Genomic DNA, 10,939 nt, shown 5'->3' on the forward strand with positions numbered 1-10,939 from the left:
AGCGATTTGCAGCTGTCAAAAGAGTAACGTCAACAGATTTTCAGAATTACTACGATAGTTTAAGATGCAATACGGCAAGGTAATAAAGTAAGTATCGGCAACTTTTTTTTGTAAACATGTGACAAGTCAATAAAAAGATTAAGACTTCTGAGGTAATGACGAGGCCGATAAGAACTGGCGATGAAAGTGGAATATTGCAAATATGCCTACTGTAAAATAGTATACTTCGTGCCATATCAAAATATACAATGGCAGATTTAAAAAAAAAAAAATACAATAAAATAACATTCATTTCACATTTCAGTGACAGAGGTCTTGAGGAGAAATGAGCCTTGACAACTCACTTTTATCAACTGTGCTGTAAATAACAGGAAAAACCTGATTTGGCGGCCGCTTTTGTGCAGTGCACTGTAATGTGAACCCAGACACTCTTAATACAATGGTACTTTAGTTTTTAAATTCATTCAAATTACAAAAACGTACTTGGGAGGTTAGCTAAACTAATACACCATCTACTAGCTAAGTGTATATACTAATTTCCGTTTCAAATGCAGAATCGTTGCTAATAAATACTAGCAAAAGGATGAAATTGCAAGATTTGTCGATTGTATTACTATCAGAGGATGGCACCCAAAGTTTTTGAACTTTGAAGTTTTCTCTGTTGTAATAGATACTAAATACACCTTGTCACGAATGTCAAATATTTAAAAAAAAAAAATCAACATAGTCAGGGTCTTGTATTTGACCAGTTGCAATAAGATGGGCTAGGCTAGTACTATGTGGGCCACCCTGTAATTGAAATGACAGGGGGGTCCGGAGCCAGCATTAAAACTCGTAAGTTTCATCTGCCATGTCAATTGCCCATTGGAATTTCTCTCGCTGAGTACGATTGTAAATTTTTTCAAGTGGTACTTCCCATTTCTTGCACCTGTAAATAAAGAAAATGCAAACTTTCATTACAAACATATCGACAAAATAACACTAATTGAGCAGAATTCAGACAATGACACTTGAGCGTGTGTGACACGATGTGACCAAGCTTAATGACGCCTGGGCAGAATGGATATGACCCAGACGTAATTGCAGGCTAGGTGGTTTATTCTACCCACAGATTTGACACTGAATGACCAATTGCATGATGGGAATTCAGTAACACTAGCTGGGGATGAGGTAACATAATAAATGTTGCTAACTGCAAAATCAAATACACAGAGAACAGTACAACTACTAAACTACTAAACTACAATCAACATGTAAAAATCATAGCGCTATAGACCCCCCCACCCCATTATATTTTTGGCAGGTTGGCCACATATTAATGAAATTTTGCATAGAACACAATATTGAAGCAAATGGCATATTTTGCAAATCTATTTTTTTTTCACGACTTGAAAGTAGCAGACTTTTGAAAATTGAAATTCACATCATCACTCATCATCATTCCCAAGTTGGCTTCATCTCATGATAGCTTTTATGAACTGCTTTTGATGCAACTGAATATGCACCACTGAAAGGTGGTTTTGAGAGTAATCCACAATAGGGGCTTTGTTTTTTTCAGTAGATTGTGTAAATGTTAATGGCAGGCTTTTAAGTCTCAATAATTTTGCTGGTCCTGACTATATATGCATTCAGTAATGCAATTTTGTGTAATTCTGGTTTCTCATGTGTACTCCACTTTTATGTATTTGTCAATTATTATAAATATAGTGTGATGTTCAAGCATAACTTCTAATAGCAAGCTGAAACAGCAAGTTCACCATTTAACTCACCATGCAACACTAATTCTGGGATCCAGATAGTTCAACTTGGAGGTACCCAATGCGATATCTTTGTTCTCCTCTTTGTCAGTCGCCTGTACCTCCAGTTTCATCAGCTGTTCTTCAAGTCGTTCTAACTGTTTCTTCTTGCGTTCAAGGGCACTGCAACAAGGAAGACATAATGAAGAGTAAGAAAATGTACAATAAATATCACAAATTTTATGATTTTATCACCTAACTATGCAATAGTTTGCTGTCAAGTACATGACATGCTTTTAGGGTTCAGTTTTAATTCCCACTTTTGTGTCTCATCCTCTAGTGATGGCATGGCGGCAGGAGTGTTGGCATGGAAACAAGTGTGACGATGAAGATTATGATGGCGACACAGTGATGGTCTCTTGTTTTGAGTGCACTAAATTGGACACCTAAAATGCAACAACACACAGAAATGGACAATACACCCACCTTTTCAATCTATCATCCCTGCTGGATTTGTACTCTCCTTTCAGTTTTTTGTAATCTTTTTTAGCATCTTTTATGGTGTCATTCTTTTTCTTTATTTTCTCCTGCATATTCAACATCTGTTTGTCAAACGTCTTGGGAATTGCCCTTTGATGGTTACACAGGACAGCTACGGCTCTGTTGGCGCGATTGTAGGAGAGGATCTTGGCAGTCACCGAGTCATCAGCTGAAATGAACAACCAATTGGGATGAAGTTTAATGAATCTTTTGATATTTTAGTAGTGATGGCGCACAAGATAATTCTTGTTGCATATTGCATGTAATTTTTTTTAATGAGTATTGCGAGTTATCGTGATATGTTACCTCGCTAAATGACGCCTGGCGGAATGAACTCCATCCAGTCGTAATTGCAGGCCAGGTGGTTTATTCTACCCACAGATTTGACACTGAATAACCAATTGCATGATGGGAATTCAGTAACGCTAACTGGGGACAAGGTAATGTAATGTCGCTAACCAACTGAAATCAAACTTACAATTACTAAACTACAGTCAACGATTACTCACGATTGGTTAACTCATTCAGTTGATCTTGCAGCGTCTTTGAAGCGTTGAAAGTACGGAAAACCTTGGCTGTTAGGCCTTCCATGAGCTCCTGTAGATGTTTATTCAAGATGCTGGTGTTCAGTCGATCGAACACATCGTCCCCAGGTGATTTGTTATCCATAAATAGCTGTAGATTTTTATACACCTACAAAAGGAGAAACAGATTAGATAATACTTTTCAACAGACACCTGCCATGGTCCAACTTTAAACAAAATTAGTTAAGAAAATTCAAAAACAACCAAAACGGTCACTCAAACCAGCACATCAATGAGCTGAAGTATTGATATTTGAATTTTTATTGTGTATATTTCTCGCGATATAGACAATCAAAAGTCAAATAACAGCCCCAAGACAGCGATAAACCTCTGAAAGTTTAATTTGTGACAATTACAACCTGTTAACAAGACTCGCGTTCATATATCTTATTATTATTTGCTAAATTCATCAAATCCAAACAAACGTGACAAACCCTTCAAGACTAAGTTTTCAAACCTAAATCTTGGTTTTAACATTTCCTTTATTTTTCTGCAATTTTTTACATAATTTCCTATTGACTACAGTCTTGCTCAAAATTCTGTATAACATATTATGCGCGTTTTATTTTTGTTGTTTACAGTAGCAAAATTTGACTTTGGCGCTAAAAAGGGGAGGCAGATTACAACATCCTTCAAAAATAATGCTGTCACCAAAGCTTACAGACACCCGACAGAATGTATACTATCCAAGTGTGCTTAGCAAGCTAGATGGTTTTATTCTACCCACAGACTTGACACTGAAAGACCAATTAAATGTTGGAGACTCAGTAACACTGACTGGGGAAACTATGCTGAAGTTACACAATGACTGCCTAAACTTACCCGCTTTTCCACTGGTACCTGATTAAGATATCGAATGGAATCTTTACCGAGGAAATCAAACTCTGCAACAAATTCTTTACCATTCAACTCTGGGTATAGCTTGATATGTTCAACCCGCAATGAGCAACAACCAACGGTATCCGCAGTCTCGCCTTCTTCCTTTTCATTACCGGCTCTCAATGCAAGCTGCGAAATTAAAAAAAGCACCGGTACATGAATGAAAACAAGTAATTTTGTCTAATTCATCACACCTCCAGGGATGGGCTATTAAATTTACACAAGAATCATTAAACAACTATGGCAGTTTAACTGAACTTTAACAAGAGTAACCGACAGTATTATTTTAGAAACATACAAACCTTGTCAATGAAATACATCGCCACAGCTCGCTGTCGAATTCTCATCTCCTTACTTCTCCAATCCTCTCGGTAATTTGCACGGATTTTTTCAACCACTGTCTTCAGCTGTCTGGCCATCTCGTACTTCTGCCAATCTTTCTCCCCCTGCACAATCAAACAGTTGCATGAATTTTTATGATGGCATTTATAGTCACATGTGTAGAATAGAATTTTTTATTTGGCACATGCGTAATTATAAATGTGCAGCTTTCTGTACAAATGTAGCCAAGTTTCATAACAGCCGGGCGACATGCACTAATACGGCATAACTACAGAGACTTGGTGGTTTACTATACCCACAGATTTGACACTGAATAACCAATGGAAAGACAGCAATTCAGTAACACTAGCCGGGGAAAACGATAATGTAATATATTATCCAACGATGATTTGTTATATCGCGAACATGAAAGCTGTCGATTCCTGCTTCGATCATCACCCAAGGCACAGCCTTGAAAGTCGTATATACATTCCCTGATACATGTATCAATTCGCCAGTGACTGAACGCTGACCTAGTGACCCACTCACCTTTAGCCTTGAATTTGCGTTTAACATAATATACTTGATAGCTCCTTGTATGTTTTCGGTCCAGGAGCACAACCATGTCACTTTGTTGTCATGTAACACCTGCTTCCATCTGTGGCCCTCCGGTGGTTTTGGAGTTTCTACATCTCTTTAAAGCGAAGGAAAAAGAATTTAAGTGATTTGCAAAATCATTGAATTGACGTCTGCAGTGGCAATTAGAGCGGATACAAATTTAAATATGGGTTACGAGTGGTTGTCTTACTTCGAACAATTGATGATGACTGTCTCTGGTTGAATTCGCTTCTTTAACATTCCCTGTTTTGGGTGATCACCACGTCCTCTAAACAGACCTGGCGGTTCTATCCTGAAGTTACCAATCTTCTGTTTGTGCCCGTCGATTATACAGAAACCGTATTCGTCAGTAAGAGCCTGGTTCTGTTTCTTGATTTCCTCTTTCTCGGCCTTGGTCATATTTTTCCTCTCCTCAGATTTCATTTTGTAGTAAGCTCCGATTTCTCGAAAGTCACATTTACTCAAGTCGGTTATTAGTGCTTTTTCATCGTGGGTCATCTCCTAGAAAGTAAAGAGAATGGCGTGAAGTGTGGCTAAGGAAATTAGAATATGCTTCTTGTAATTATTTCGTTATAAGCTATAAAGTGGTAATATTCAACCGATGCAACAAATATCATACCTTCCTCCAGTCTCTGAAAAAGTTTTTGTTGAAAATTTCTTTAGACGTGTAATCATGCTCCAACATTTTAGCATAGAAGCCAGCCACTTCTTCAGCTGCTTCCTCAAGCTGTACATGTTTTCCTGAAATAAATTCACAAGTAATTTATTTATGAATATAAATAATTACACCAATACAATGTTAAAAATTTAGAGACGTTTAGTAATGCATTTTGTTACATGTTTAGACACAGATAAACAAAAAAAATAAAACAAAAAAACAGGGCATCACAAATGTGATAGAAAGAAATTTACTCACCATCGTAATAAAACTTCACACTTTTGGGAAGACGTTCATATTCGGGTGCGAACACAGGACCTTTGTGTGACAACGACATCCATTTTACTCCTTCAGGGAGAGGTTTCTCTTCCCACCTTGCAAAGAATAATTAATAGTCTATGAGTTGACAAATATGATAATAACACAAGTGCCAGATAGTTTGTTTTAATATTCCACAACTCACCATTTCCAAACTTCTTCTTCTACTTTTTCTTTCTTTACCCTTTTCTTGGGGGACCCATCTGTCTTCTTAGCTGTTTTCTTGTCTGGTTTTACCTCTTTCTTGATTTTTTTCTGAATTTAATAATCAAGATTAGGAAAGTCAGAGGTGGGTGAAATAAAAAGCAACATCAGTGTGCTGTTGCTGAACATGCACACCAACTGACAAATACAAATAAAAGCAAGCTTACCAAAGGTTCATCATCATCTGGGCCAGTTTTCCTTTTCTTGTCACTGTGCTCTTTTTTCACTGATGTTGTAGAACTAGTCTTTTGTTTCTTCGCCTTCTGAGCCCTAGAACACAGAAAAACAAAAGTTTCTCAGACTTTTTCGAGACAATGTGCATCACAATGAAGGTAACCTCCACGTTGTTGACTCATCACTCCAAAATAAAAGCATGCAACACATTCTCACCTTGCGAACAGAGGCTCATCGTCTTCAGAATCTACGTCTCTGTGTGGCCTCTTCTTTGTGGGTGATGAATCGGAGTCTTCCTCGACCTTGACAGTGACGTTTGTCCTTTGCGCCTAAATGTGTGAAAATTAAATAACTTTAGACAGGTTGTACGTTTAGAAAACATTGTAAAACAAGTCGGTGTAAATGTAATGGTCCTTGTCAACTATTTAAGTGCCTTGACATTTTCAAATTATATGAAGTCAATGAGAATAAGCCTAAAGGTAAATATTTGAAACAATGACATTCCACAGAAATACAGGAGTACCGGGGGTAAGAAAACAATATGGCCGCCAGACGGACATCTCAGACAATTAAAACCCCAAAAATGTGCACCTGCAACAAATTATGTACATCAATGCACCAAGTAAGATTGAAATTGGTCAAGTGATTTCAGAAAACCAATTATAGACTCAAATATTAGGATAGAACAATTTAATTCCAAAACTCCTAGTCAATCAAATTGGATTAAATCATCAAACACAATTAGGTGCATATACATTTTTTAGGAAAACAAATTTCTGCCAGGAAAACAGACAGCAGGAAAAAAAAGACCACCAGATGGCCATTTTAAAAATGATACCTAGAAAACATAACATGCACCTACCACCCAATAAGATTTAATCATTGAGTGGAGTCATCTCCAAGAGCCAGTTGTAGACATGTTCGAGTATTAAATTAGGCTATATTTCACGTAAAAATGGCTGCTAGTTGGCCATATTTGACTGAATTAAAAACAAAATTTGTCAATACAAGTTTGAAATACACATCAATACACGTTTGAATCAGCAAGAATTACAAAAAGCACCAGGCTTATGCATATATTGATTTTGTGAATTTCACATGTGAATTGATAGGGAACAGGCCCTTACCCCTGGCAGGGGTAATGATGAATTTTATTTCATTACATTACATTACATAGAAGTACATTTCTCTCACCATAAACTGCAAACCTACTTACCAAAGGTATATCATCATCACTATCTTCCGTCTCCTTTTTGATTGATTTCCTGTTGCGATAGCAAAAAGTAAAATTAACAGAACGCAGGTAAATATGGGTTAGACAAAATAAATAATTGAAAATTGAAAGAAAAAAAGTCGAAAAGCATTTCATAACAATTTAACAAACTTATTTTTTGTTTCGTTATTATATTTACTATAAGTTATATTACTATAAGTTTCACTTGTGAAACATAGCATGACCAGAATGAGCTACTGTGCAATGCATTAGTATTTGGGTTTTTTTTCAAACTTTTTATGTAGATTACATTAAAATCACTAAGTATTTTTTGTTACGTGAAAATACTAACATTTTTAGTTTGACTGATTTTTCAAGTTCATGATGGCTATTTTAAAAACAAATTAAGGCTTTTCACTATTTTCCCCAGACGCCTAATTTAAAGTAATTATGGTAAGTGAGATGCACCATGGGAAGACCGCCATTGTCATCAGGTTTCACCGATAAAGTAGTGATAGCATGCGCTTACATGCACGAGATAACACTGATTAAATTACAATGATACACATTTCACAAAATGCTACAGCCATCCACCATCGCATGCAGAGAGGATTTTTTTTTCTTACCTGCCATCTTCAGTTTTTATGACAAGTTTAGTTGGTGACACAGATTCGGATTTTACTTTGACCTCGCCGGCATTATTGGGTCTGTCGTTTTCATTTTTATGAGAAGAGGACGACTTCTTGGCATCTTTGTTTTTACTGTTACTGTCTTTATGCGACGACGATTTTGAACCGTCCTTGTGTTTGCTGCTAGAGCTGGAGGAATGTTCTCTATGCTTTGAAGCAGTGTTTGATTTACTGGAATGATGATCTTTCGGTTTTGAGCTGCTTGAGCTTCCATCCTTTGGCTTCTGAGTACTTGAACTGCTCTTTTTTGAACTGGAGCTAGAATGTTTTGAACTGGATTGATCTTTGTGTTTGCTATTTGAACTTGATATACTGGAATTATCCTTTGGTTTTGATGAAGAGGAACTTCCCTTTGGTTTGCTGGATGAACTTGATCCATCTTTTGTTTTTAGTTTGTCACTGCTTGAATGTTTGTTTGAATGTTTATTGCTGTGATCTATCGACTTGCTGGAGCTGTGTTCCTTCACTTTTGCATTGGGATCTTTGGGTTTTGAAGAGTGGTCCTTTGGCTTGTCTGAGTGATGGCTTGATGAGTGACTCGACTTGTGCTTTTCGGGGTGGCCATTATGACTGCTTGGCGGCCTGGCAGATTTTGGTGAACTGGATTTGTGTGGAGAAGAGCTGGACTTGGACGAGTGATGCTTCAGAGAATCAGTTTTCAGATTTGTAGAATTGATGTGATTATAGTCGCCTAAAATGAAATAAAACTTAGACATTATGTAAAGAGAATGGGTACATGAAAACAGAAGAGGATGTTTACTGATTACATTGTATTTTATTTATCTGCACCATCACATTTTTTTCACATTCTCCAAATTTTAACTTGATATTAATTGGCATTCAATTTAAAACTGACGTCAGTGCTTGAAATCGTCATCTGCTCTCAAGAATACAGTGTTGGCTTTCTTGAAAATGTGAAAAAAACGCATTGCATTGGTTACATGTATGTGCCAAATTGCATCCAAATTTAATGTTGAAATTTACGAGTCTGAGACCGTGATACCTCTTATGAGTGAAAGACTATCACAAAGCAATTCATTATGAAAATACTTGTTTCAAGTAGAAACTGAATGCAGACATGGATTGTATCCGATACTAACAATGACACAAACATCGTTTACAGTCTAAATGTGACCAGTGCGCTGTCTTTAACATGACCGATTTTGTAGAAATCCAGTCAAAAAAGTAAAATATCAGCCTTTACCTGCGAACCTAGCACTCCAGCCCCTCGATGTAAGTCAATATGCCCTTTCAATTAATTACAAGTGACCCAAAGAGGGATGTATACATTTGAAATGGAGGAGGCGTACTGGAGGGGCAGGGTTAGAGTTACGAGCGAGCAGGCCTAAAGAAACTCTTACCCAAGGTCTATAAATCTATAACTAACAAAAACAATATGAAATAGATAACAGCCAGATATTGCTCATCTTTTTCTACAATTTCAAGAAAACACATTTTTTTTTTATATTTATTTCATAAGGAGTAACACAAAACAATGATGCAAATGTTAAAATTAAACAGTGTCACTCAAATATTTACATTTTTGTATATAATTAAATTAAGAAGATTGGAGGGGGTCTCACAATTATTGATATGACAATGTTTGTGACGAATTCATGTATCTTGGTAAACAAATAGGATTACACAGTTGGACTGGATACTGAATGTACAATTTGTAACAGCTTCATAATAAAAACAATAAGATAGCCCAGCGATTTTTTGACTGAAAGTGCGAAATCAATACTTAAGCGAGACCACTCGAATTGAACTTCCAGGAATCTCGGTCATGCGGAAGTTTGACGCCACGGAACCTTTGAATTTGCGTCGATCAGTGTCATGTTGCGAATGTCAACAGACAGACAGGAGAGAGAACAAAGTTATAGCGATAGTCGATACAGACAATAACCTCGACTACAGTTACTTAGAAACTCTGCCACTTTAAAGACTTTCGGATCAACCAAGTTATCTACGCGAATTTTCTAGACCAATGCAAATCAAGTTGTCATATTAAAACAGCTGTGAAATCATATGGACCGATGTTGAACAAAGGCCCGTACTGTGTCGTGCACTCCTAGAACATTTTATTCCACAAGATACGTTTTTTTTTATGGCTTCCTTATTTTGAAAGTAGAATTATTTTTTGTGTTTACTGGGAAGTAAAGCATTTACACATCTCGTATTTTATTTTGAAGAGAAATAAAAGACCTTGCCACGAGTAACCTTGAAACAGCCTACGATATAGGAGTTACTGAAGGTCATTCAATGTTCTCGCAGCTCTCGGTCGCGGTGCTGTACAACGCGTGGTAAACCCAGCGCTAGACAATGGCTGAAAAATGTTAAGTTTGCTCTTACATACCCGACCCGGTACTTCCAGAATGTACTGTTCCTGTGGCCTATAAATGAAGAAAAAACTCACCATTAAACTTAACTAGAATGGATCCACGTCAAAACACTCGAAATTTTAAAAACTGAGCATTAAACACAAGGAAAAACGACTTCAAAAATGACCACTTGTCACGCTTAGGCAGAAAACCATCATGGCCGTCTCTTTTTTTCTGCTGGAGACTAAGTCAGAAATTTGACGACTACAATATTGCCATCTGAAAACGACCTACTGCCCAAAGGCAAAAAAGTACAACACTCACATCAAATTGTTCCTTTCAGAGAGCAGAATTCAAAAAAATACTTACTTTGGAAAAATCGTGGGAGTGATCGCTGCTAGCGCCGTTCATTTTTGGGGAAGTGTATGTCACTTACGGTGACTGAAATGAAAATGCCGTGAAATAGACAAAGTCCCAGTTTTTGCCTATGCGCGTGCGTAGAAGAAAAGACCCGGATGTAGTGCCAATCAAATGTGATGAGTACGGGGAAATAGTGTGTATACGCACGTCACTAGCGTGACGTCAGGCAACAAGAGTTGTCGTGTCAGCAACATCGCCGCTTTTGGCCAACTTGTACATACTTGTAATGTTTTTACCTCTGCATTTACAAATAAAACTAACGCC

The 10,939-nt window shown here is 37.1% G+C and overlaps 1 protein-coding gene across 1 annotated transcript; it reads right to left on the reverse strand.

Moving 5' to 3' along the window:
* Positions 1-414: 414 nt before the first annotated feature.
* Positions 415-10,739, reverse strand: LOC100378262 (DNA topoisomerase I, mitochondrial-like). Its single transcript, XM_085500203.1, has 17 exons — positions 10,625-10,739; positions 10,291-10,327; positions 7,872-8,625; positions 7,249-7,297; positions 6,249-6,361; positions 6,026-6,128; positions 5,800-5,909; positions 5,595-5,710; positions 5,298-5,419; positions 4,869-5,179; positions 4,610-4,754; positions 4,042-4,185; positions 3,683-3,868; positions 2,786-2,969; positions 2,223-2,445; positions 1,770-1,919; positions 415-928 (listed from the first exon to the last, which is right to left on the reverse strand). Exons 1-17 carry the CDS (start codon positions 10,664-10,666, stop codon positions 826-828), a joined length of 2,892 nt encoding a protein of 963 aa, XP_085356329.1. The 5' UTR covers positions 10,667-10,739; the 3' UTR covers positions 415-825.
* Positions 10,740-10,939: the final 200 nt, after the last annotated feature.

Source organism: Saccoglossus kowalevskii, chromosome 6 (genome assembly GCF_978046115.1).
Source record: "Saccoglossus kowalevskii chromosome 6, keSacKowa6.1, whole genome shotgun sequence".
Lineage (NCBI taxonomy): Eukaryota > Metazoa > Hemichordata > Enteropneusta > Harrimaniidae > Saccoglossus > Saccoglossus kowalevskii.